This window comes from Lontra canadensis, unplaced genomic scaffold (assembly GCF_010015895.1).
Source record: "Lontra canadensis isolate GAN:19392208 unplaced genomic scaffold, GSC_riverotter_1.0 scaffold60, whole genome shotgun sequence".
NCBI lineage: Eukaryota > Metazoa > Chordata > Mammalia > Carnivora > Mustelidae > Lontra > Lontra canadensis.
Genome location: NW_022631054.1, coordinates 1,342,209 through 1,370,047, shown reverse-complemented (window position 1 = coordinate 1,370,047; position 27,839 = coordinate 1,342,209). Strand labels below are relative to the sequence as shown.

Below are 27,839 nucleotides of genomic sequence, written 5' to 3'. Positions count from 1 at the left end.
TCCCTCAGGCACCTTAAGTTCCAATGTCCCGAGCTAACTTCATCATCTTCTGCCCTCCTGCATCTCCTCCTTGTGTTCCCAGTTCTGGTGACATGACCCACCCATCACCCAAGGCATCTAGCTCTCCTCTGCTGTCCCCAACGCTGCCTCTGAAACGGCTCAGATCCATCCGCTCCCCTTCCGGGTACCCACTGCTCCAGTTCAGATCCTCATGTTTAACTGGAAAATTGCAGTAGCGTCCCTAACGCAGCACAGCCAAGCTCCACTCAGACCACACGCGCCCATGTCATCCGCGGCCTGATGTCCAAGCTCCACTCAAACCACACGTGTCCATGTCACCCACGGCCTGATGTCAAACTCCACTCAGACATGAGGTCCGGGAAGCTGCCCCCGCACCCTCCCATCTCAGCTCGCACCACTGCCCACCTCTCACTTTACACGCTGTCGGTCCTAAGCTGCTCTGGCGCCCATCCACACCCGAATCCTGCTGTCACACCACCATGCCCCTGCCCGGAACTCCCTTCCCCGCAGCTCACACGGCTCCCTGTGCCTCATCTTGTTGCTGCAGATACCTGCTGGTGCCAACCCAAGGCTCACCCACGACCCTGCCCCTCAGAGACCATGTGAGCCAGGAGAGTTAAACGGGGAAGGAGTTGCCAGGCAGTAGCCCCGGGTGAGCTGGTTCTCAGGGAGCAGAGGAAGGGCTGGAGGAGTGATCTCACTCTGTGGGAGTGCAGAACTGTCCGATGGCTCCCTCGTGTGTGCATAGAAACTTCCACTCTTCCCATCACTTCCACCATCTGCTAGGTACTTCCCAAGTCCATGAAATACCCAGGGCATGATGGCCTCTCGAAGTCACAAGCAGAGATGTCAGGACAAGGATTTTCTTTTAAAATCCTCTGGAAACCAAAGACCATGGTCAATATTTTTAAAACCCCCTAAGGAGAAACTCTGAAGGCCGAAGTATGCAAATTAGAAAACCATCGTGGGTGAGCCCTTCTGACTGGTCTTTGTGGGAGGGCCAACATTCAGGAAGCACCGGGCAGGCCTGGCACAAGCTGGTTCAGGATAAAACTGTGCCACACACAGATGCAGGGCAGTGGTCAAAGCCCTCTCAGCAGGCACGGCAATTCTTCCCACCTACCCTCTGCTCAGCTACCACCAAGAGGAAAAGGGCTGTGGAGACGAAAACACAGGCCTGAGTTTCTTTAAGGTTTAACATTTTCAAGTCAGCCAAGTCTAACTCAAAGAGGACAGACTCCTCGAGAAAGGGGACAATTCGTAAACCCCATTTTCTTCGTGGAAGCTGTATCCCATGGGAAGAGGTACACGGTGGCTGCCTGTTCTCCCCAGTCTCAAGCCCTGTATCTCTCCCCCATACTGTTGCAAAGAAGGGAATCCACGTCAAGCACTTTAAGCCTAGCTCAGCCTTGCTCCAAGCATCGCCAATTCAGGCCATCCAGACCCTTTCACGTTTAGGGATTCCTGGTTTCTGAATTTGCTAAAAGGAGAATTCCTAACGGGATTTTAGTAGGAAACTTGGCCCACAAAGTGCTTTGGGGTCTGAGTTACCCGCGCTATGGCAGAAGGGGACTCAGTGCAATGGTCAGGGGCACCTCAGGCTCCAGAGACAGACAGATCTGGACAAAGTCTGCCACTGCCATCTTCAGACATGCCACCCAAGCAGGTTACTTAGTTTTCCCAAGCCTCAGTTTCTCCTCCGGGAAATGGGGAAATCAGTGCCTTCCTCCCAAGGCTGCCATGAGGAGTGAGAGGATGTGTACAAAGTGCTTAGCACAGAGCCTGCCAAAGAGCAAATTCTCAATAAATACTGGCTACTTTTGCTATTTTTAATATTTAGTGATGATGTCACTGACATTCCTCCTCTTTGCTGAGGTCATGGTGGTCTGCTTCAAACCACGGATTGCTTTCCCAGTCTCAAAGTTCTTCTATATGGATACGCCCCAGCTGAAACCTGCCATGTATGAGAATTTGCCAATGCACCGTGTGTACCTGGGGACAGTGTAAAGGCACAGTGAGGTCTGGAATCTCTGCTCAGGACCATGGATTTCCCTCTAATCCCCTACGTTATCAGTCTGGCTCGAACACTGATAAAGTCCTCCCAAGACAACAAATGTAAAGACAGCCTGAGGACCGCATGGGGGGCGGTTTACAGGAGAAAAACAAATTACACTTAACAAAAGTGCCTTCAAACCATAAAAGACTCTTAACATCAGGCAACAAACTGAGGGTTGCTGGAGGCTGGGGTAACTGCGTGATGGGCATGAAGGAGGGCACTTAATAGAAAGAGCACTGGGTGTTATATGCAACTGATGAATCACTAAATTCCACCCCTGAAACAAATACTACAGTGTATGTTAACGAAATTGAATTTAAGAATTAAAATTTTTAAAATTAAAAATTTTTAAAATTAAAACATTAAAAATTTTTAAAAATTTAGAAAAGAAAGTGCCTTCAAATCTGGATCCTTTGCATTTGTAATTCACTTCCAAATAATCTGGATCATACCAAGACAGCTTTCCTGGGTATACACCAAGCTTAAAAACTGGGTAAGTTTCTAGCATATATCTTACGATCTGAGAAGAGTTAAATATACATTTCTCTCTTTTGCTATGGCAAGGGTGGGGGGGGTCTCCTAAGATGCTTTCCCTCCCATGTGAGTTCTCCGGTGGGCACTGAAGTGGGAGCTATTGTTGAAGTCCTTCCCACACTCCAGGCACTTGTAGGGTTTCTCCCCAGTGTGGATCCTCTGGTGAATGATCAGACTAGAGCTCTGGTTAAAACACTTCCCACACTCTCTGCACTTGTAAGGCTTCTCTCCTGTGTGAATCCGCTGATGAGTGATGAGGTTGGAACGATCACGGAAGAACTTCCCACACTCAAGGCATTTGTAGGGCTTCTCTCCTGTGTGCACTCTCTGGTGTGTGACGAGCTTGGAGCGCTCACTGAAGCTCTTCCCACAGTCCACACACTTGTACGGCTTCTCCCCCGTGTGGGTTCGCTGGTGGTTAGCCAGCGTGGAGCTCTTACTGAAGCTTTTCCCACATTCGGCACATTCATACGGTTTCTCTCCCGTATGGATTCTTTGGTGACTGATGAGGGCAGAGCTCTTCGAGAAGGTTCTCCCACAGTCAGAACACTGGTAGAGCTTTTCCCCTGAGTTGGTGCTGTGTGGGCCAGAATTCAAGTTCTTACTGGTGCTCTGAGGCTGTTCAAGAGACGTCTCTTCTGCAGCGTTCCTGCAGTGAGCGCTGAAGGATAAGCTTAGGCCCAAGTTTTCCCCAGGCTCACTGTATTGGTCAGGATGGCCTCCCAAGTGGATTCTCTGATGTTTCAGGAGGTTTGAGCTCTGGTTGAAACTTTTCCAACATTCCCCACACTTATAGGGCTTTTCGCCTGTGTGGATTCTCTGGTGGGTGACAAGATTGGAGTGATCACTAAAGCTTTTCCCACATTCGAGGCATTTGTAGGGCTTCTCCCCAGTGTGGATTCTCTGATGGGTATTGAGGTTGGAGCGATCACTAAAGCTTTTCCCACATTCAAGGCATTTGTAGGGCTTCTCACCTGTGTGGATCCGCTGGTGGGCAATGAAGTGGGAGCTCCGACTGAAGCTTTTCACACATGTATTGCACTTGTAGGGTTTCTCTGCCAGGTACAGGCCTTGATGGTCGATAAGTTTTTCTAAGTCCTCTTCAGAAGAACATTCTTCCCACTGCTCCTCGGTGTTTCCCCACTGCCCTTCACCTTCCTCTTCATTTTCACTGTCTTGCCCCCAGTCGGGAGGGTGGCAAACATCCTCTCTAGTGCATTTTGATAAGGCTCCAGGCAAATCCTCAAAAATGTCCTGCTCTGAAATCTGGTCTTCATCCTTAGGCCTCATCTCAAACCCTGAAATAGACAGAAATTCAGTTTTCCTTCATTCATTAGTTAACATCTATCTATGGACCTTGTGTTTGTGAATTTAACGTGAATTTTATCACATATTTTCTGTTCATATCTTATAATGCAACTAACATGAAACTAATCAAGTTTTGGGGCATTTGTAAATTTCTGAAGGGCAAAGCAGAGTGTGGAGCCTGGAACATGGTGACCCCACTGACAGAGTCATGAGGCCCAGGCCACACGGCCAGCTAGTCAGTCTCTGCCCAACTCTCCCATCCCTCTACTCAATAATGAACACCTCCTTCTTCTAGCACATTACAAATAGCCCACATCATGGGAAAATGAATAAACTCTATATTTTCCCAGTTAAATCCCAGTAAAATTAAGACCTGACTGCCTATCTCATTTGGGGGATTACACAAAGCTAGATACTGAATCATCTGAGCAAATCACAAATGCTTTTCCTATTCATTTCCATTCTCTCTTATACTACAGAGACAAACAAGAAATGAGCTGGCCCCCTTGTTCTCCCTGCAAGCTTCTGGATTTTGTGGGCATCAAATTACTCCCCACTTACCGGTATCTGGGATATTAGGACATGAGGCTAAAGATTTGATGGCATCTTCATCTGCCATCTCATCCCAGGCCTGCTGGTCACCAGCCTCAGTACTGTTGTGCCCCGACCTAGGGAGATCTGCTGCCTCCCTGAAGGTTCCCATGGCTCTGAACGCAGTCCGCGCCCTCATCAGGGAATCCAGTTCCTCATAGAAGGGGCACGTCCCTGGTGGGTGGCTGCTCTTGGCTTTCCGGTAGCTTCGAAGGAGGTTTTTGAATCTGTAGCGACACTGTTCCAGGGTCCGCAGGAAGCCCTGTGCACACAGCCGCTCTGCAATGGCCCGGTATACCTGGCTGTTCTGGTGACAGGTGCGAAGCTTTTCAGAGAATGGGGACTCACTAAGAATGGTCAGGAAGGCCTTGGTCTCCTCATAGCCCCAGTGCACACCTGCTGTCAGGAGTGAAGAGTTCAGAACTGTGAGGCATAATGAAACGTGCCTAGGTCATCAGGATTCACAGTCCCCTGCCCCCCTTCCAAATGCCTAGAACAAACACAGGACCCTCAGAAATCTTCCAGGCATCCAGGGCCCTAGCAAAGACTATACCCTTGCTTCTCAGAGGTATGCCACGGCCTCCCACTCCACCCCACCCCTTCTAAGAATTTCCATTAACTCTTGAGTCTTAGCTGAAGAGGACTTAGGTGGCCACGTTATACCAGGTGACCCCAACTCCTCTGGCTTCAGTTGACTGGTATAGGGAAAGGCCTGAAGCTGGGATCCAAGATACTTTCTCTACATCCATCCCATACACATCCTCTATTTATTTTATGAACTTTCCTCTTAACAAACATGGGAACTGAGAATCCCTAGACATAACTGGACCTTCAAATAATCTTGCAATAGCATCCAACCAAGGATGCCCTTTCCTTTTGTGGAGGACTGAAAAGGGGGTTGTCTGTTCTCAGGTCCTCTGTGGGTAAATGATGCAGCCCAGGTGGGCAGCATGGTGGAGGGGGAAAAAAACCACATAAAACTGGAGGCAGGAGCTCTGGGTTCTGCCCTGCCCCTACCTCACTGTGTATCTTTAGATAACACATTTCATCTCTTGGACTTCTGTGTTTCCACTTACACAATGATTGTTTCCCAAATGTCATGTGTTCAACTCTTACCATCATGACTTCTGTTACATGTTAAATATCTCACTCTGTATCTTTCTTTACCTAAAGTTACTGTCTGTAACCACAGGTTGATGTGCTCATTACACATTAAAATTAAAAGTTCATTCATGTAACACAACAACCCTCCCCATCCTCCTGGTGACATACTCTGGCAAATACAGCTAACCCTTGAACAACACAGGTTTGAGCTGCAAGGATTTACTAATACACAGACTTGGTTTTTTATGTACAGTACAGCACTATAAATATATTTTCTCTTCCTTATGATTTTAATAACTTTTGTCTAGCTTACTTTATTGTAAGAATAGAGCATATAATACATATATAAAATATGTATGATTTACAATACTGGTAAGGCTTGTGATCCACAGCACGCGCTATTAGTAGTTAAATTTGGGGGGGAATCAAAAGTTATATGTGTATTTTCGACAGAGCAGAGGATCGGTACCCTAACCCCTACATTGTTCAAAGGTCAACTGATACTGAATTACCCCTTTAGGGTTCCTTAAGGTCTCAAAAGTTTGCTTCCATAGCTAAAACTCATTCTAGGAAACTGATCATAGGAGGCAAGAGTAGGAGTTTAAGGACAACCAAAGGAACTTAACCCCTTACTCCAGGGGCATTGATCTAGACTTGCAATCCAGTCTATGCCCTGAACTCAGGGAACAGAGGTTGGGCTGGCAGGAGTGTTGGAATCTGGATCCACAACACCCCTTGTTCTTACCAATACGACTCTGGAACAGAGTTGGGCCCCCTGGGATCCTGGGCTCCCGGATGGACTCATCAGGGGCCAGGTCATCACCATCACAGTCTTCTGCCGTTTCCTCAGGCTCCCAGCCCCCTTCCTCCTGCCCATCCATCTCTGCATCGCTATCCCCCAGCCTGGGGAGTGCCACAGCCTCTCCTGGGCCGTCTGTGGCTCTGATGGCCGTCCGTGCCCTCACCAGGGCCTCCAGCTCCTCATAGAAGGGGCACGTCCCTGGTGGGTGGCTGCTCTTGGCCTTCCGGTAATTCCGTAGGAGGTTTTTGACCCTGTAGCGACACTGCTCCAGGGTCCGCAGGAAGCCCCGGGCCCTCAGCCGCTCTGCAATGGCCCGGTACACCTGGCGGTTCTGGTGACAAGTCCGGAGCTTTTCAGAGAAAGGAGACTCACTCAAAATTGCCAGAAAAGTCTTGGTCTCCTCGTAACCCCAGTGCACACCCGACACCTTCATGTCCTCTGTGTCCCACTGGTATGGTTCCTCCCAGGCCTTTGAGTCTCTCCAGGCCAATGCCTGAGCTGGTCTTGTTTGCTCATTACCTGGGTTATAATCTGCAATGTTCCTTTTTCCGGAATTTATAAAGCTTGGACACCAAAGTTCGGGTCTTTGCTCTTGCTGGCAGTTGATACTTGGTTTTGAAACTGGAACTCCTAAGAAAGAAGAGAAATGATTAAGTAGAAATGACACACTAAGCAGAGTGTTTGTCCAAAATGCCCCTAAAAGAAATCATTTCCCTGCATGAGGCTAATGAGAAATTCCCATGCCAATTCCCCATGCTAACTGACCTGTTTGCTTTGTTCACTTGCTTTCTTTGTTGTAGTTATGAAATACATCACACAAAGAATGAGTGTTACTGGTCCACAAATGGGCACGTGGCCTAAACTGGCCCGACCAGAATGAATTTAATGGTTGGAGAAAAGGTTTTCCTCTCTCTTACTCATTCGCCGTGTGTTTATGTTTTGTGTGTGCACATGCGTGTGCGTGCATGTGTGTGTCTCTTGCTAGGAAACTTGTGAGCCCAACTGACATTGGCCTCTATCTTCTGATTTGACACATGACAGCTCTAGTGCGAGGCAGACACTGAGGACGGCAGAACAGAGAGGAAGGCCCTCCGTCTGCCATGACACTGCTGAGACACTCTGTACCAGGGCTGGAGCGTGCCCTCCGCTCGACTTCCAAAAACGTGAGAAAGTATGTTTCCTTATTTTTTTAAATACTCAGCAGCTATGTGTAAAGGACTGCTGGCCCAACAGCTCCCAGCCCTAACAAAACAGGAAGCCTTTAATTAAAATAAATATTTGAAGAAAACCAGATCAGAAAGAGCTGAGAGCTGCAAGAAATTTTAGCCTTATTTGGTTCAGCATTTCCCAAAGTTTGCTGTGAACACTATCTTACCCAGATATCATGGTTTATCTAAAAAAGGAGTTCTACTATAAAGAAAGGTGCCAACAACTTCCCGTGTCTCCCCTTAACTCCCCTAGGAGTCACAGCTAGCACTGTCTTCCACTTTATCCCCCTCTTGTGTCTAACGCCTCACACTGACCCCAGGTTCCGCGGGGAAATGGTTCCGTTTTGTGGAGACGCGCCCAGAGACAGGCCGGCCATGCGGGCTCCTCACTGTGGTTTAGTGCATCAGTCTCATGGGCTCAGCTCACTGGAGTCTGCCCACGAGACATGGACCCTGTTTGCTGCTGACAGGACTGGGTTCCTGAGACAGCCTAGGACCGCCGTGGTGAACAAACTGAGGAAATGAGCCCCGGGAGGGCAGGCTCTCAGAAGCCAGCCGCCAGCCTCCATGCAGGCAGACCCCGCCCCCCGCTCCCTTCCTGCCACCAGTGCTGGCCACAGAGAGCTGTCTTCTTCCTGTCTCTCAAGTGCCAGACTTCCCAGAGCTAGGAGTCTTAAGGGAGAGATGAAACATTCTTCGGGACCTGAGTGTACCAGAAACCAGACAAGAGCTTCCTAGGAGGGCACTATTTCCTTACCTAGGGGCACGCCGCTCCCACACCCGTCTCCTGGGGGGTCCTTGCAGAACTCCTTCTCAGTGTGTTTGCCAGGGTCCAGGGCTTCCTGTGAGAGGTACGAGACAAGGACCACAACTGAAACCAGCCTGGGAACCCTAGCAGGCCCCAGGAAAGGTCACAGACACAGGGATACCATGTGTGAGATCATCGCTGTAAGAAGCAGCTTGACTAAGGAGAGGCCCAGCAGATGGGGGCCGGGGGTAGAGGCTAACACCCTCCAACACACGCCCTCCTGCCGAGGGCAAGCCATGGAGAGAGAAGAGGGACGCAGGGACACAGGCCTAAGAGAAGCCAGGACAGGAAAGGAAGGACAAACAGCAGCTTACCTGGGACTCGGCTGTTGCCTCCCAATCTCCAACACTCCCCATCTTCGGGACAGCAGGGACTCGGGGAGTGAGGACAGCTGAGGAGAAGGAACAGTCTCTGAAACCCAAGCTCTGGTTCCCAGGAGCCACTCCCTCCCAGGTCCAGCTTTCCAAGGGCCACGTTGCATCAAACTGAGACCACCCGACCAGCCAGGGCAGATTTCCCCCTTTTACTTCCCTTCAGGAGCGTCTGGCTTCGAAGCCACCCTGAGAGATGGGCCATGTGAAAGATCCCAGCTCAGACTCCTCTATGATCACCACCTGACCCCAAGCCGACCTGGACGTGCCACATGACTCGGCTCAGGGGGGCGCGCCGACATTGCCGGGAGCTTCCCTCCTTGCACCATGCTCACCCACCTTCCCTCTCAGCGCGCCCATCAGACACTACTCCTCCCCGTGCCTTCAATTCCTCACATCCCTCCTCCCCGTACGCCCTTCCTTACTCCCTCTAATCTTCTCCTCTCTTCCCCGGGGTTCCCTGATTCTCCGTACTCACCACTCTCCTTCAAGGGCTGTGGCACCATCTTGGCGTCTAGATGCTTGGGAAGGTCAGGGCATGAATTCTTCACCCACTGCTTCTGGCGCTGTGCCTCGGGCCAGTGATTCGCCGGCTGCAGCTGACGAGGCTGAGATTCCTGCATTGCCTTTAAGGACCTGGCCTCTTCTGCACACAAGTCCAGTTCCTACACACAGAGGGCCAAAATTCCCAATCGTCAGTTCAATAAGACCAATGTTGCTAGGGCAGGGAATGCTCTTTTGAGTACAGCTGTGGTCCAGAGGTTCACAGGCCCTTTTAAAGATCCAAGGATGACTCAAAGTATGACAACAAAGCCATGAGACTGACATTAGTAAACAGACCAGCACTGATGCCATCAAATGACTACTATTTTGTTCAACGGGGGGGACCGCATGAGTGTCTCAGTGAGGCTGCTACTGTTCCAAACCTTCCTGAATCACAGAGATAAATCATGTCACATGATTTTATGACATTAAAACATAAACTCTAAACATCGAAAACAGGAGATTTCATTTTTAAGGTATCAAGCAAAGATAAAAGTTAACCAGGTATCCGTCAAAAGATAAAAACAGATATAACAATAACTCTAAATATAATTGCCTAAATATGCCTGCTGCAAGGCAAAGAAAATTCAAAAATAAATATAAGAGAAGGGAGAGGCAAACAACTACAGATGGAATTTTTTTTTTTTTTACAGATGGAATTTTAAAATGGAATGAAAGTATGCACTGTTTGAGAGAGGCCCCTCTACTCTTCAAACAGAAGGAGAAGCAGAGACAAGGCACTGTAACTCAAAGGAAAAACAGAAGTGGCAATTTCGATTTCAGTGCAGAAGTTCAGGCAGAAAAGCACCCAGAGACACAGAGCACGTATATAAAATAAGAGGGAAAAATCATAGAGAGGATAGTACCCAACTCAGCATTATCATAAAGCTCATATCTTATCTGTCCGTTGGTTCCAAGTTCAGAGATGGAGGTGGAGATGTTATTTCCCGGCCCTAAAACCTCAACAATGTAACACTCTCGTTGCCTTATAGAAACTTCAAAAAATGTGTTTCAATGTTTTCAGTAGGTATTTTCAAAACTCAGGTGGTTCAGAAATAGAAACCATGAAGGTCTAGTTACTGAAAATAGCCCGTTCCCAGCCCCATACCCATCCCATCTACCCAGTATCTTCCTTCTCCCCACTCCTCCCCACAAGAAACCACTGCTCTGCATCGTGTCAGTTTCTTTATATACAAGCATCTATGAATACAGACTCTTCTTTCTTCCCTATTTCTATATAAAACACAGCAGTTATATACATTGCTCTGAACCTTATTTTTGATTCAAAATAATAATATCCACCTTCATCGACTTACTGAGTCTGAAACAAACCTGTAACTCCAAACATCTTTGACTGATCTGAAAACTCCAATCTTCTCCCAAAGATAGGGATGTTTATCCTTAAGATATACAGGAATGGGCCCTGAGCCTAAAAAGCCATTCCAGATGAGGCCATCCACCAATGTCCTGTGTGGTTCACAGGAGAAAACATCTGCTCACAACCTTCCTCCATGATTGTTTAAGTAAAAAACAAATCAGCCTCTTTTTGTTACAGCTACAATCTTACAATCTACAGAGAAATTGTGTGACTAGACCCCATAACAATCCTCCCTCGTAGCCCCAGCTCCTCCAACTACTGACACACCTAAGCAAAGATTCTGATTTCACAGATGGCAACTGTAGACGCAAAAAAGAAGAGATTCAAGTGACAAGGAGAAGGAAAAAGTGGCTGGGGTAGGGATCAATAAAGAATCCCTCAAAAATGCCTGTGCACCGCACAAAAGCCTACACATGGATGTTTATAGTAGTTTTACTCCTAATTGCCAAAACTCAGAAGCATGCCCTTCGGTAGATGAACAGACTGCTGGGCATTCAGACAATGGAATATTACTGTGCTAAAAAGAAATGAGCTATCAGGCCAGGAAGACACACGGAGGAATTTTAAATGCATACCATTAAGTGAAAGAAGCCAATCTGAAAAGGCTACATACATCCTGTATGATCCCAACTATATGACACCTTGGAAAAGGCAAAACTATGAAGACAGTAGAAAAATCAGTGGTTGCCGGGGGTTGGGGAAGGAAGGATAAATACGCAGAACACAGAGGATTTTCAGGGCAGTGAAACTACCTCGTATGATACTATACTGGTGGATACATGTTGTTATACATTTGTCAAAATCCACAGAACGTCCACCCCCAATAGTGATATCCAATGTAAGCTACAGACTTTGGGTGATAGTGACGTGTCCGTGTAAGTTCACCGATCACAGCAGGTGCGGCACTCTGGCGGGGAACGATGTCCCGGTGGGCTGGGGGAACGGGGGCGTGTGAGAAATCTGGGCACTTTCTGCTCAGTTTGGCTGTGAACCTAAAACTGCTCTAAAAAAATAAAGTCTATATATATATTTTTTATTTTAAATGACGATGCACCTGATGGGGAGAGGGGTTCTGGAAGAGGTGACCACAGAATCAACAAGGCAAAACCCACCCAATAGCAGAGCTGAAATGTCTCTTTAAGGAAAAGATCTTGGAGGACGTTGCCCAGAGCACCGCCTTTTCCCAGCAATTCACTCCACGGGACCTAGTTAGCTGGAAGGTCTTGGAAAAATTTCCCTTGTGGAAAATGTAACCGAGTCAGGTACGCCGCAATGTAGTCACAAGTTGTAAGGTCTGTGGGGGCAGGGAGCTCCTTTGCCATTTATACGTTTGTTTGGACATTTGTAAGTACTCAGGAGCGGGGAGAAAGTTCAAACAGAAAAATAAAAGTCACATCATAAAGAACGTTCCATTACCTTTTTTTCTTTTCCCAATTTTAGAAGCAGTTCAATCTCGGCTCAGCTCACAGGGGTATAATTTGACAACTTTTGGTCTAGTCCAACCCCCTCATTTTACAGATAAAGAGTCATAAAGACCCTGATTTAAATCAATTCTCTCTCTGGGTCTCAAGGTCTTCATCCTTCAGCTCTGAAGTCCTGAGACTTCCATTTGTTTTCTCACTGCCACTTAAGAGGTACAGCTGCTTTCTTTACAAGAAAGAATATGGGAGGGTGGGCTGGTAAATTCAAATAAGGTACATTCTCTCATACTTAGTCCTGTAACTTCAAATAGGACGCTTTCTGTGTCTTCAAAGGGTTTGCAAAGGAGTCCAAAAAGCTAACTCACAGATCACAAACCTCTCTTCCTCTCTCACATCTGTCCAAAGCTTTACCTTTTACAGAAAACCCCTGCCATTTGCAAGGGATATTCTCAAACCTATAATTTCCCCCAACAAAATGGGATTAACTATAACATCACAATAACCACGTGACAAGGGGAAACAACAGGGTTACATCGAGATGAAGGTTCTGGGCGGCTAGCTCAGTCCGCAGCCGGCTCAAGGACTTTGTTCTACACATGCCAGCTCCAAAAGCAGGATTCAAAAAAATAAAAAAGTAGTACCAGAGAAAAATTGTAAAATGACACCACAGGCCTTCAGTCTCTTGCAAATTGTTGAAACTGTGAATGTTAAATTCACAAGGCTTTCACTTCCCTTATCTCGGCTCTACCACTTAGTTATAGAAATCTAGACAAGTTACTTACCTCTTTGAGCCTCGGTTTACACAGCTGAAAAATGGCGGCAGAACAGCACCTACCTTCTCGGGCTGCTGTGCTGATTAGAGGAGCAATACGCAGAGAAAGTGGAGAGTGGGGTCTGACACACAGTGAGTGCTCAGGAAATGTCAGTTACTGACCTATTTGAGCCTCATGCCTAAAAGGTATTTTAATTCCCGTGGTTTGCAGATGAGGCACCTGTCATGTCTGTCATGTGGCAGAAAGAACATCGAACTTGGAACCCGAGAATATACGTTTAGGCTCTGGTTCGACTGACTGAGCTCTGCAAGCCACCTGAATTTGGGGGCCTTAGTTTCATCTACACGACGAGGATAATAATGCTACCTCTGCCCACCCAGATTTCTGCTGTAAGCACCTCAAGATTTCATCCCATGTGAAACGTAACACAAATCGCCCACACTGTGAATACGGTCCTGGGAGGCAATCTGGGCAGTGGTTCTGAATGTGGGCTTCAGCGTCAGGCTGCCACACATTCTGGCTCTGCTGTCTGGGGCTCTGAGACCTCAGGCCAACCACCTATCTGTCCTCTGCCTCAGTTCCCTCATGGGTAAAATCAGGGTAACAGTACCGATCTCATTAAACCATTGACAGGATTAGATGAGTTAATACATGGAAAGCACTGAGAACGGTGTCGGGTACACAGCAGTGCTCAGTAAGTATCGGCTGCTCAGGACCAACAACAATCACAATTATTACCACTGCCTTTGGCAATTATCAAGCTAGTCACAGCCCCGCCGCCTTGCCTGACCCGCTCCTTGGAGAACAGACTGTTTGCCTCACCCTCTGGCCCGCAGCCTGGACCTCTCGGTGCCAATCCTCCACGAGGGCCACGGCCTCCTCGCCACTCTCAGGGTGGCGCTCCTGCACCCAGGCCTGGACCTCCCTGGGTAAGATCGTCAGGAACTGCTCCAGCACCAGCAGCTCCAGGATCTGCTCTTTGAGGCGGATCTCTGGCCGCAGCCAGTGACAGCAGAGCGCCCAGAGCTGGCTGAAGGCTTCGTGGGGTCCCGCCGCATCCCTGTACCGGAACTGCCTGAAGCGCTGGCGAGAGGCTTCGGGGCCAGGGACAGGGACATGGTCCTCCTGCCGGAGTTTGGATTCTGATCTCCACGAGTCCCCCTCCAGTTTCACAATCAGGAGTTCTTCAGGCTCTGGCTGGTGAGAGGCCTGGGTCTGGGGTTCTAGGGCCACGGCCATGGTCGGTCCAGGATACCTCGCTTCAGCTAGGCTGTCCTCGTTCAACGTCTTCCTGCATCTAAGGCGTGTCCTTCAAGGGGCTCCTAGGAGAGGCAATGCTCCCCAAGGCTCTAAAGGCAGAGAAACAAGGGACAGTGTAAGAGGACCCCCGTACCTTCCACTGCCTTTGCCTGGGGTCGGGGTGCTAAGAGGAAGAAGCATAAACGGGCACCCAAACCATCAGCCAGCACGCCTTGGAGGACAGCACAGTATGAAGTCCTCTGGGACGTGCTAGAACACTGTACTCTGGCATCACGGCCTTCACCATCTAGCATGCCTGCCTTCCTCTACACAGGCCCAAAGTCTGGCCTTTCCTCAAGGTGGGGTCCAAATGTCACCCCCTCCATAAGGCCTTTTTTCACAGACCTTCAGCTTTCCCCTAAGGGTGCTCTCCTTGCAAAATCCTTCTCACTCCACATTCCCTCTTGGTCAACCCACCCATCTGGCATTTTTCACCATCCCAAAACTGAGGACTCCGAACACTCCCACCAGGACCTGCCACCAGACCTCCAGACCCCAAATCCAACCATCTACAGGACATTTCCTCTTGACTGTCTACTAGGCACCTCGAACTCAGTGGGCCACAAACAGAATTCATCTTTTTCTCCGGCAAACCTGTCCTTCCCTGGAACTCTCCACCCTGCTAAGGCACCTCATTCTTTTTTTTTTTTTTTTAAGATTTTATTTATTTATTTGAGAGAGAGGGCGCGCATATGCAAGCACTGGGGCGGGGCAGAGAGAGAAGGAGAAAGAGGCTCCCCACTGAGCAGAGAGCCTGATGCAGGGCTCCATCCCAGGACCCTAGGATCAGAGGTGAAGGCAGATGCTTAACTGACTGAGCCACCCAGGTGCCCCAAGGCACCAACCTCTATCAGGAAACCCATGCCAGAAAGCTGGTCATCATCTCTCCCCAACATCCCCCACAGCCAATTCATCACCAAGCTGTGCCCTCCTGGACTTCTAGGCATCTACAGCCCAATGCCACCGCTTCCAGCCACTGAGTAGCCATGCTTTCGCTGCCTCAGCCTCCTGACTCATGTTCCTGCCTGCTCTCCCCTCACCCCAACCTGGGCTTCTTCACGCCACAACCAGACCAGCTCCCAGTTTTACCGGGTCACTTCCTGCTAAACACCCTCGAGTGACCTCCCACATCCCTGAGGATCAAGTGCGAACCTTGCCCACGTCCGCACCTCAAAAAGATGATCTTTTTGCCACATTCCCGCTGCTCAGGGCATTCCAGCCGCACGGCTTCCTGCCCGCTGAACCCTCCCACGGGCAACCAGCCGCTTTCTTTGGGAAGTATTCTCCCTTTCTTCACCTAGCTAGGTCTCAACTTCTACTGTACTGTTTCCAAGAGGCCCTCCCTATGCCCTGAAACAAGATTCAGTCCTTCCTGTGCCACCAGCTTCCACACCACCTACATTTTCCCCATAGTTCTCTTACCCACGAGATCATAAGCTTCCTAGCACAGTGCTCAGGGCACACAGGAAGCACTCAATAAACGGTGAGACAATGGTCAGTGCACACTGGTGACGTGTCATGAAGCAGGGGTTATAATTAATCCCCTTCTGCACACACTAGATTTTTTTTAAATGACCTTCGTGCTCATGCCAGAAGGACTTCTCCTCTCCTCTTTTTTTCATCAAGGTCACACGGGCCACATTCCATATTGTATTACAGAGGTGAGTGTATGTGTGGCCACAGAGAGACGACAGCCTGAGGACAACAAATACGGTTTGCCCCTTCCCTCCCCCACCCCCGCGATAAGTGGGGCACACAACACCCAGGAGGCTCTCAGGAAATGCTTGTGGAGGGGACATCTGGGGTTGCTTCTTCTACACAATGAAGATGCTGACGACACTCATGCTGGCTTATCTGGAAAAATTAGCTCTTTGTGTCATTCCCAACAAATCCACATGACACTAAAAACACCCACTCAAAGGAGGCTCTCAGCTACCCCCCAGTGAGAATGAGTCAGCTGAGCTGAGAATGGCAGGAGTCGTACATAGATTTTAGGCCATCTGACTGGACTGTCCAGAAACAAGGCAAGGGTGATGCAAAGTAAAGACCTGTCCTGAAGACCTACACATACACAAGGACGCTAGGAACACAACTCATGAGCACCTGGCAAGTTCCTCTTTGTCCTTCAGCTCCCAGAATCATCTCCCCACGCCCGTTCCCAAAGCAGTTGGCACAGGCCTCTGACATAGGTGTTCTTCTACAGCCTTGTAGTTCCCTGTTCTGCCCTCTGACAGCCCCACTGGACTGTATCAGGGCCAGCACTCCATCTTACCCATTTCTGTATCCACAGTGCCTGATAAACGGCAGGGTCATTAGCAAGTTTTGTTGCCTTTTATTAAAATAGTAAATCTGGTACATCGAAAGCCTAACGGGCTATGGAAGGGCCATCATTTATATTAAGCTAAAGAATTGACTTTTCATGAAATTTCCTTTTTGAACCACAGCCTTAATCATGCACTAGTCCAAAACCATTTGTGTCACTCTCTCACACAAGGACTCATTCACCACCAGTCATTTACAGAGTCCTACTATGTACCTGCACTGTACTGGTCGCTGGAGAGCCAGCAGTAATTGGGACAGATGGTCTCTACCTCCATAAAAGTTACACTCTCATGAGAGAGACAGTCAATAAGCAAGCAAAGACGTCTGTGCTCCTGCACCGAGAGAACATTACCACAAATTCGGCAATTAGTAGTTCTGCCAGGCCCAAAGCCCGGGGTAGCAGGTAACAGGGATTTTCTTTGGGAAAGACTGGAAAGTCCCAAAGGCTAGCTTCAAATACAAATCTGAAAGCTATTTCTGCTACTCTCTTAGACAGACAATGACTAGCGGCCTATCCACAGAGGGAGGTCAATGCAGTCAGTGAATAGCAGGGTGACTTTACACAGAGCTGACGGGAAAAACAGACAAGGGCATTCAATAGTCCTAAGACGACCAGGAGGATCCGGGCCACGCTGGGATCAGCAACCTCAGAGAGAACCCATCTACCCAGTGCCCATGAGGCATGAGCGGGCTGCCAAGAGTTCCACCTTCACAATCTCACCGAATCCTCCAGGCAAGTAAGTGTGGTGTCATTGGTGTGTGACTGTACTACAGCGATCTGTAACTTACACATAGGAAACCGCATGCCAACACCAGGAAGAGAAAGCCCATAATCTAAACGGTGCTCAGTTCCATCCAGTCAGTTCCATTCACTAGGTGTCTGTTTCAGAATGAGCATGACCTTCAGGGATCCCAGGCTGGTCTGAGTTCCCTCCAGCCTTCCTTTCCAGGGTGTGAGCAAAGTGTGTTTCATCCAGCAGGGTCCCCAAACACAGGCCAACTCTTTCATCTGACATTCAAACAAGGAAACCCAGCTGTGCTGGTTAGCTTATTGAAAGACAGTGTGTTGGTTTCTAAATGGCTCCTTGCCAGAGGATTTTCAAGCTGACTGTGATTTCTGGCTAAATGTGATTTCCACCTTCAGTGCTGCCTTTAGGATATAATTATCCTGTAACGTTTGAGTCCATATCCTCAACTTACATATAGGGAACTGAGCTTCTATGAAGAAGACTCACTTAAGGTCACACAACTAGCAAGCGGCAGAGTTGGGACTCAGCCAAGATTCATTCTTTCCACTCATTTTTCTTAACTGCACCATCCAGTATCCTCTAGGTATGCCAATCATCCAAGCTCCTGAGAAGATGGTACGAGAGTAGAAAAAACATTAAGGTAGGAGGGAGCAAATCAGGGTTCCAGTTCCACTCCTGCCATTATTAGCTGTGTGACTTTGGACAGGTCATGTGGCCTCTGCAGCTTACAGCTTGACCCTCCTCAGTGTCTGCCCCCAATTAGTATGATGGGAGCAGAGCGAAGGGACAGGAAGACTAGAATCAGCGGCTACACATTTAAATGGCTACAGGGGCCAGGCAATGTAAATGGGTACATGAGTAGAGCGGGGGCTATCGCTAACTACGGAGCAGTAGAGAGAAAACTGGCCCAGTTCCCAGGCCTTCTATTTTTTCCAAGAGAAGCTAACTCTGGATTTTTAAATATTGGCAACCAACTCAAAACTGTTTGAAACACCAGGACTAAATAGAGGATGATGATAGGCTTCTTTCAGCATGGGCTGTCGTCACTTTACCATCTTTTAGCTAAATGATCTCAAAGGTCTCTTCCAATATCCCAGAAGATCTAGAAAGGGTACAGATTCTCCCTAAGCAATGAGGGATCAGTGTTGACTGGGGCAGGATCCCTTTACAAACACAGGGAAGCTGAGGAGCATCCTGGCTCCTCGGGTGTTGAGTGTGGATGTGGACATAAGGAACACACCCACTGAACAGTAGGTTGGTAAGGGATCTGCCCCAATCCCATAGCAAAAGCCAAGACTGGTCTGTGACCTCCAAAGAAGAAACCAGGAGTCCCCAAAGGCTGTCAAGCTTACTGGGCTGATGGTCCAGGCTACTGCTTAAAGTAACTTGACCTCATATTTAAGGGCTTAAACCAGGGAGAGGAAATGGGCTTCACATAAAGCACCAATTTCAGTCAACTGCATTAAGGACTCTGAAACCCGTGTCACTATGTGTTGTCACCAATTAGCTATGACCACCAGACACAGGAAGAAGGGGCAGCATTCTACATATTTGCCACCCCTGGCTTAAACTCCCATAGGTAATGAATCAGCGCCCAGCAGGAGAAGACAAAAAGCTCATGCCCTAGAAATCCACTGGAAGTAGCACACTTCAAGACTGGTATAGCAAAGCTCACCCTAGACTGTCATTATTACACATGCATCAAGTAGTCAAGTGTTTACTGATTTACTGGATTTACATCAAGTATTTATGACCCTGGGCTGGACAATGAGGAAATGGAGGGGACTAGGAAACTGTCCCTGTCCTGGAGATGCTTACGTTCAAGTGGAGGAAACAGGAAGGAAAAAAAAAAAAAAAAAGTCACAGATAATTATGATCGAATGTGGTAAATACAGTAAAAGAGATCTATGGGAACTGGGGTTGAGGGGGTAACTTAATCTGTTTAAAGGAAGAGAACAAAGTAACATTCAAGTTGGCTCCTGGAAGGACGGTTCTCTTGGCAGACAATGGGGTGAGAAAGTGTTCTCTAAGCTGAGAGAACAGCACACATAAGGTGGAAAACCAAACAGCCTCTCCAAGAGATGGGGAAAATCAAACAGTCCTGGAGCATGGGGTGCCTGGGATGAGGCTGCAGAGAGTTCATGAAGTCTTCACTATCAGGCTAGGTGTCTGGACTTAATTCTACAGGCAATGGAAGTCAAGAAGGTTTTTAAGCAGAGGGCACAACCAGATTTGTAGGTTAAACAGATGACGCTACTACAACGTGTCAGTCCAGGCTGGGGAGGTGAAGAGGTGGGAGGCTTCCGCAAAAACCCTGACCAGAAAGGGGCAGATTCAGGACACATTAAGGAAACAAGAGGGATCTGAAGATCCTGGATGTGGAAGAACGCAAAAGGAATCAGAGGGTGCCCGGCTAAAGTGGACGACGGTGCCACTCACTTCCATTAGGTGGAAGGAAAGGGGGCGCTGGCTTGGGGCCAAACACAATAGCCAGTCCCACCTGCTGCGTGCCAGACGTCACAACCGTTAGAGGAAGTGTAAGGTGGTATCAAATCTGCTATGTTTGTCGAGGCGGTCAGTAGAGGCTGGAGCACTATTTTTCTAAGGTCGGGCTTCAAGCCCAGGCCCTTTTCTCTTCACTTCTTGCCAGGGCCTGAGAACCCTCTATCCCTCCCTCTGTGGTCTCCAGACCCTTCTAGGACTCTCCCACCTCCAGAACCTCTCTCGGTCTCCTCACCTAGAGACCTTTCTACGACCCTCCTCACTCCCCAGGCCTTCTACATCCCCGCTCATCCCCGACCCCTCTGTGACCCTTCCCATCTCCGGACGCTTCATCCTCTGGCCGCCCCTCACCCCCACCCCCACAGAAAAGCTTCTTTCTCCCTTCTCACCTTCCCTGGCCCCCTGGGACACCACCACCACCTAAGCCTCCAACCCAGAGCCTGAGTCTCGGCTGCCCCCGCCCCGCCACCCGGACTCACCCACCGAGACACCCACTTCACAACAGGGCGGAAGTGCTCCAGGCTTCGCGCACGGAACGCTGGGACGCGGAGTCCGAACCGCGCCACGGGAATGGAGCGTCAGAGACTACAACTCCCAGAAGGAACCGCGCGAGCGCCGGAACAAATCGGAAAAGGGTCTATTCGTGGGGGCGGAGCCTGTAACGACTCCAGTCCTTTCCACAGGCTCCGAGATCTTGGCACCGCCCAGTGGGCGGACACTCAAGGCGAAGGGGCGTGGCCTGCTGCAGATAAAATACGGGAGCTGGGGGCCGGGAGAGGTCACAGGAGAAACTGGGAGAAGTAAAGAGAGAGAGTGACCGGTAGACCGGAGAGAGTTGGGCAATTGTAGGATCAATTTCCAGCTCACAGTTAAGCCACGTGATTTTGGCTCGGTGGTGAGCCTCGCGTTCTTCACCTGTAAAGTGAGGATAATAGCATCCGTTCGCCGGGTTTTTGTGAGGTTTCCATGAGATAATACAACTAAGACAATTAAACCAGGGCCCGGGTCCTAATAATACACAGCGAATGTTAGCTATTATTATGTAAATCAGGACAGAGCTTGGCACTTCGTGGGTGTTGGAAAAAATGTTAGTCATTATTTGAATAATGATAATCAGAATAATTTCAATATAAATGCAGTTGCTTTGTACCCTTATGAATACTTCGTGATATGAGCAGTCTAATATGGGGTTGAACACGTGGGTTTTGCAGTCAGGCATGGCTCCAAATCCCAGCCCAACTGTGTGGCCTCGAACGTATTGCCGCGTGTCTTTTGTGTTATGTATCTGTAAAATACATCGCAGGCTGTTGTGAAGATGAAATTGAGTAATGCAGGTAAAGCAAGGTCTCTAGAATCAAGCTGCTTGCATCTGAAACGTCTTTCAAATGCAGGTTGTAGGCTTTGCTACTCACTAGTTGTAAAACCTTGGGCAAATGACTCAACTGCTTTGTGCTTCAGTTTCCTTGTTTGTAAAATGGGAATTATCATAACGGCATCTACCTAATCGTTTGTGAGAGTAATAAATGGGGGAAAGTTTGTGAAGGACTTGGCACATGCTGGTCAGAAGGAGTTTAATAATCATTAGCTATTATTATTTTTACTAATGGGTACGAGACTTTGGGAAAAGTAATAGTACCTAGCAATATGGCAAGTGCTCAGCTCATGTTAGGGGAATTCTATATTTTAGTTTTAAAGGCCCAGTTCCTCCTCATGTTCAAAGTGAAACATGTTCCAACTTATTCATCGCTGAGAACTCACATGACTGTGCTCAGTGAACCTAATGGTGACCTCTATACCACTCCTTTCTGTTGAAGTCTTACAACCGCCCCATGAGGCTGGTACTATTACAAGGAGGAAATGGGGGCTTACACGGATGAAGTGACTTGCTCAAGATCACATGGTAAGTGTCAGGCTGGACTTTGAACTGCTGGCCTTGACTCCAAAGGTTTCTTCTGGGCTCCACACTGCATCGGGAAAAGACCATTGTTGGAGTCGGGTGGGGGTTAAGTAGAGAAAGAGAGGCCGTGTATCAGACATTTGAGAGAGCATCAGGATCTGAAGCTGGAAGGGCAGATCTGTGGTTCAGAAGATGGCCACTTCAGGACCATCTGAGGGGAGAAAGGCCTGTGGTGAGGTTGTACACTGAGAGAAAAACAGCATTACAACACAAGAGGGCGCCCCTCACCCTAAATCCAGCCCAGAATTGCTTGATAGTTTCCATTAGCTTTTTTTCTAATTAAAACCTGGCATTTTACAGAAGAAGAACACTAAGGCTCTAAGAGGCCACGTGCCCTGCCCAGGTTCACATAGAAATAATCAACAGCCTGAACCAGACCCCAGTTCATGGCATCACCATCCACCAAGATTTTTTTCTCACCACCCTTGTCTACAAGACCCCTTTGTACTGGGCCAGCACTAGGCTCTAAGGATGCAGAGATGAATCAGACTGGTTCTTGTCCCCAGGACCTGACCTTCAAACCTTCCAGATTGAATTCCTATTAGTAAATTAGTAATGCTTCCTATTAGTAAAATAGTTTTGAACACACACTCCCAGCATATATGTATTTATTTACTTATAAATGATACACATACATGTAGTAATATGTAATTACACAGAAAGCTTACCTTTATTGAACACTTATAATGCATTGCTGTCCTGCTCCCAGTGCTGTATGCATATTAATTCACTTTACCCTCAAAACCCTATGAGCAAGAGTGTGATACCATCCCATATTACAGAAGAAGAAACTGAGGAACAGAGGTTAAGTAACATAAAACCATATGGCTAAAAAGCAGACAATCCAACTTCAGACTAAAATGAGATTGAAAAACAGAAATATAAGTCTTAACATTTTTTTTTCTTAACCCCTGTGAGTTATCTTCTGCACACCTCTTTGAAGACCAGTGCTTGAGGGGCCCCAGACCTGTGCAGATGAGTACAGTGTGATCACTACTTTGAGAAGGAGCAGTGCACGCAAAGGCCCAGGAGCAAGAGCTCATGGTGTTCTGGGAGCTCCAAGTAGTTCAGCATTGCTGGACACTGAGTGCCAAGGGGGTGGATTTCCCCTCCCAGTGTTGTACTGGGCCTCAAATAAGACCATAGGTATGACCATGCCTTTGTGTCTTTGCTGAGGGAACAGGCAATCAGTCTGCTCCCTCCTGGGCAGCATCCCAGTTTCTCAGTCCTCAGCTGCCAATTCCTCTATACCCAGATGGCAAAAGGGGCCCCTCTACCCCTTGAAGATCTGATTGAACTTGGCCTAGACTCCATTCCACAGCTGAGCACTACTCACAGCCCTCCATCCTTCCCTAAAGCCTCCATGAATTTCCAACTTTATTTCCTCTGAGCTACAGTTTCCATGACCACAGCCCCTTTGCCTCATCCCTCGTATGGATTTCCACCAAAAACAAAAAGTCCAATTAAGTCAAGCATTTCATGGATTTAGTAAATTTGCTAAGGATTTGGAGATCTTGAGATCACATCACATACCGCACGGCCACCTGCCAGCTCCCAATTTTCTCATTCCAAGGCTCATCCAGAGCCTTCCCAAAGCCTGTGTTCCCAAAATCACCAGCTGATCCTCCCAACACATGCAGCACCCCCACCTCCCACCAGAAGCTGGGTTCAGTCTCATGCACCCACCCATACCCACTATCTCCCTGCCAGGCTGGCTTGCTTTTCCTATCCCCTCCTCCAATATACACACACCCACTCTAGCCCAACCCAGGCTGCCCTAGACTACTCCCCAGCCAAGCACAGAAGCCTTCCCTCCTTTCATCCTCCCTGGGCCACACACAAAAGTCCCCTCTGCAGAGCTGCCAGGCCAGTCCACAGTAGCCAGGGAAGTGGTGGTGGGAGACAGGCTCCAGGAAGACCAGCAGCAGCACTGGGGTGTGGGGGAGCTGCCAGCTGGAGGAAGGTAACCAGGTGACGCTCCAAGAGGCCACGTGGGGTATGCAGGAGCTGGTAACTCAGCACGCAGTGGGGCAGGGCTGCTTGCCATGTTATCAGCCACATTGTCAATCACATCCTTTCCCGTCTCACCATCCCTCTTGGACACGCAACCCTGGTTTTGCTGGGATGCAAACACAATATAGAGGAACCACTTACCCTCACCCTTCCAACCCCTGGACCCGCCAGCCAGGCCCTGAACAAGGCTGGAGATGGAGAATCTAGGACATTCTGGCTTCGTGTAGGAGGAGCTAAGAGATCAGCAGAAGCTGCAGGCAGAGCGACCCCAAAAGAGTTCCAACCCCAAAGTTTTAGGACAGTGGCTCCAGAGAAAGGAGAAAAGGGGATTTTGGGGGGGGTGGCCCCCAGGTTCTGGCCAGCACAGCTGGTGTAATACAATATGCACGCATGTTCTGGGGGATCCACTCAAGCCAGGGTCCCACCAGGCACTGGCACACGGGCAGGCCAAGGAAGCACCCAGAATATATACATACTGGGGTATCTGAGGACTGTGCTCTTGGAGGTTGCCATCCAGCACGAGGCCTTTCTCTCAGCCCAGCACCAGACCTGGAGAATGCCCGGATTCTGGAAAGCAGCAACAGTGTCTCTGTCCAGCCCCACTTTGACCAGACGCAGTAGCTCAAGCCTGGGTACCTCACCTACCAACTCCTCAAGCCACCCTGGGAAGGGCCAGACTCAGGACGCCAGGGCCGGCAGCTTCAGCTCCCATAGACTGGGCAGCCCCATGATGCAGCAGACCCCGGGCTGTGCCAATCCACCCAGACCACAGATACTGGAGCCTGGCGAGCTGCCAGAGGAAGAAATTAGAGGAACCCGGGGAGCACAGGGCCTTCAAGTATGGCCAAGCAGAGAGAGTTGGCCAAGGGTGGGGAAGATCTTGACGACATTCCGGGTCCCTAGCTGCAGTGCCTCGCCTTTGAGAATCAGGGTTTGCAAGAGTGAAAAGACAAGAGAAGCCAGCTTTGAAAACTTCCTATCTGGGACCACACAGTGCTCCAAGCTGGTCAGCCTCTTGGGCAGGGACAACTCTACCCAAGGAGAACCAGAGGGGAACTATGATCGCAAGATGTGCAAACTCTCTGGGCCCTGGAAGTCCAAGGCCAGGCTCAGCACCATGAGGGTATCAAGCAGGTTTAGGGGGATCAGTGTGCCCAGGGGAGCCAACCAGCCCTGGCTTGGGGCTGCCAGTGAATTCTGGCCAAGTCTGGTATCTCCCACCTCCTTAGGCCCTGGAATATTTGGCCCACTAGACAATCAGCCAGCTTCCCTGAAGTAGCAGCTTCCCAGGAGAAAGCGGCTAGGGGTGGGGTATGAATCCAATTTTTGGACATTTCCAGGGTCCTGTTTCATTCGTGCACAGCATGGCACCCACCATTGGTTGCCACTCGGGTTCAGTCTCCAAAGCCTGGGCGTGGCAGCCAGGAAACCTAGTTAGATGGCATTAAACCCGCTTAAACCACTCTTAAGACCCAAACCCTTCAGGCTATGGTAGGAAGCCAGGGCTTCCGGAGCTGTGTGCCTCATGAGATTGAAGCCCAAATTAAGCTCCTGTAACTCAAAATGGGCAGTGGCCCGGCAGGTAGTTTGGCCATGTTGGTGTTTATCACAGATAGGGTGTCTCATCTCAGCAGCCCCAGTCGTACCACTGCAAGCTGCCTCCATCTTTGTGTGATCCAGACACTGAGTCCCCAGGCAGAGGTCCCAAAGGGTCCCAGGACTGGCCATTTTCAGCCAGCTGGTGAATGACAGGTCCAATATGTCCAAGATCCAAGCATCACGAGAGGAGGGGCCAAGTACCAGATCTGGGAAGATGTCAGCCAGCTCCCCCACATTCTGAAAGCCACTCTACTTGGCAGCCAGCTGCATAGACTGGAAGGCAACTGAACACCCGAGTTCTCATGTAGCCTAAGAAAACAAGGTGCTGGAGGAAGCTCAGGTTGCCCAAGGTGTCAGGGTTTGTAAAAAAAGGGAATAAGTTCGGGGGGCCAGTGAAAAGGCTGCTGCAGCTGCCCCAAGCCCCGAAGAGCTCCTGGTAGAAGCTAGATGAGATGCAGACTCTGTCCCAGGACCTGAACTCTGGGAAGTGGCAGAAGGCATCTGGGCATGGGACAGAAGTGGAACCAGTGAGACAGAGTCCCTCCATGCTCTGTGGCACAGCCTCCAAGGCATTGTGACAGGTTGGTCACCCAGGAGCCTGCTGCAAGGAAGGGCAGGCTGGAGTCCAAGGGACAGATCAGGAAGAAGCAGGAAAGCAGAGGCGGCCAAGAGCCTTCCATCACAGGCAGCTGGATCAGTCCAGCCTGCAGTTAGAGGAAGGGACAGGAGCGCTCACCCATCTCAGCACCGAGCCTGGTCTGTAGAGAGGCAGAATCAGGACCCCACTCTCTGCCCTCCTCCTTTTTCCTGAGGGGATCCCAGACCCCACCCTCTCCCTCCACACAGACACATCCAGTAGTCACAGCTCTGACAGGGTACACAGCCTCCAGGGGACCCAGGAGGCTCTGGAAGCAGGGTCAGCAGGCCCCAATGCTTCTAAACCTCACAACTACTGGAGGGGTGGGACCAGCTTCAGAGATGCTTGGAGCCCAGGATCCAAGGGTCGGGGAAAGGCAGAAGTACACTCGTGGGAGGGGACAACCTGCTCTCTCTTTTCTGCTGCGAACAAGCAAGCAGTGTTTCTGAGCACAGGATTTGGGGCTGGAGGTCCAGGATCCCACTCTGCCATTGTCCTTCAGCTCAGAGCATGTCAACACCCTGAACTTGAGTTTCCTCCTCAGCATGCCAGGTGTCCTGTTATCTGCTTCAGGGGATTGCAGCAGATGGCATATGGCTGGCAGAACAGGGTTTCTCTCCTCAATACTCCCTTCTACTACTTCCTCTCCCTTCTCTAATGGAAAGGAAATCCTGAGTAAATCAGGATTTTTTTAAAGATTTATTTATTTATTTGAGAGAAAGTTCAGGGTGGGTGGAGGGGGAGGGAGAGAGAGTCATAAGCACACTCTGTGCTGAGCATGGAACCTGACATGGGGCTCAGTCTCATGACTTGGAGATCACGACCTGAGCCGAAACCAAGAGTCAGCTGCTTAACAGACTGTGCCACCAGGCCCCCCAAGTAAATCAGGATTTTAAAATGTAGGTGTTTTACAAGCAAAATAATACATCAAAATGATGCTTTCATAAACATCTTGTAATGCTCCATGTGGAAGATTCCCAAAAGCCCAAGATTTATCCAAGAAGACTACAGGGGTCCATTCCTGTCCTTCCATACTGGGGTTAGGAAGAACGGTCTTCAAGGCCTTGACCTTGATGTGCACTACCAAGATGAAGTCGGGACTCCAGGGGAGAGCAGAAAAAGAAAACGGAGCTTTATGATGATCTCAAACAATGCAGTAAACTACTCAATAGAACTCAATCTGATCATGATTCATAAAAAATAATAAACTCAGAGAGAAGAAAAATGCCTTGACTTCTAAAAGGATATTTACCCCAGATCCATAATACATATAATTCTTAACAGTGAACCATCTGTTGCATTCAACTTAAAGCCAGGAATGAGACAACTATGATTACTTGCGTTCAACATGATAATGGAGGCCTTAGCCAGGAGAATAAGAAAGAAAAAGAACAAATGAAATTTATAAAATCATAAGTATCTTAAGAAACAAAAGGGTCACGATATATAAGATGCTGTGATTGCCTACTTAGGAATTCCAAGAATTTTTAGGAACAAAGTATTAAAACTAAAGAATGTTCAACAAGGATACTAGATACTAGATAACCTAAAAAAATAAAAACAACAACAACAAAAAAAAACCTTTCTAATACACCAGTGCACCACTGAGAGTCTCGACAGGAAACAGCACATTCAAATTGCAGTTTTTCTGAGGTGTTTGTGTGTCAAGAGACTAATCACAAGCCAGTTAGCTGGGCTTCAGGGTACCAAGAGGGGTAGTGTGGGACCCAGAGCTGGCAAACACAGGAGCTGTCCTCACACCGAGAACTGAAGGTGACTAAATTTCATCAGATCTAAGATGCTCATTTTTTCATATTTTTAACACTTTTGAAACAGGGCTGTG

At 48.9% G+C, this 27,839-nt stretch overlaps 1 protein-coding gene across 6 annotated transcripts; it reads right to left on the bottom strand.

Moving 5' to 3' along the window:
• Positions 1 to 2,413: 2,413 nt before the first annotated feature.
• Positions 2,414 to 20,331, bottom strand: ZSCAN20 (zinc finger and SCAN domain containing 20). Of its 6 annotated transcripts, none has more exons than XM_032877155.1 (8): positions 20,270 to 20,331; positions 13,741 to 14,267; positions 9,282 to 9,468; positions 8,747 to 8,823; positions 8,382 to 8,466; positions 6,360 to 7,046; positions 4,481 to 4,909; positions 2,414 to 3,909 (listed from the first exon to the last, which is right to left on the bottom strand). In XM_032877155.1, exons 2-8 carry the CDS (start codon positions 14,155 to 14,157, stop codon positions 2,657 to 2,659), a joined length of 3,135 nt encoding a protein of 1,044 aa, XP_032733046.1. In that variant the 5' UTR covers positions 14,158 to 14,267; positions 20,270 to 20,331; the 3' UTR covers positions 2,414 to 2,656. The 6 variants fall into 6 exon arrangements, with proteins under 6 accessions (XP_032733046.1, XP_032733049.1, XP_032733050.1 ...); XM_032877158.1 differs by having other exon boundaries at positions 4,481 to 4,906; XM_032877159.1 differs by having other exon boundaries at positions 6,936 to 7,046.
• Between the last annotated feature and the right edge of the window lie 7,508 nt (positions 20,332 to 27,839).

Coding starts and splice junctions, on each gene's coding strand:
- ZSCAN20 (XM_032877155.1), bottom strand. CDS start 14,157: ATGGCCGTGGCCCTAGAACCCCAGACCCAGGCCTCTCACCAGCCAGAG. Junction 8,824..9,281: donor ACAGCCCTTGAAGGAGAGTG/GTGAGTACGGAG, acceptor CCTTCTCCTCAG/CTGTCCTCACTCCCCGAGTC. Junction 7,047..8,381: donor TGGGAGCGGCGTGCCCCTAG/GTAAGGAAATAG, acceptor CTTCTTTCTTAG/GAGTTCCAGTTTCAAAACCA.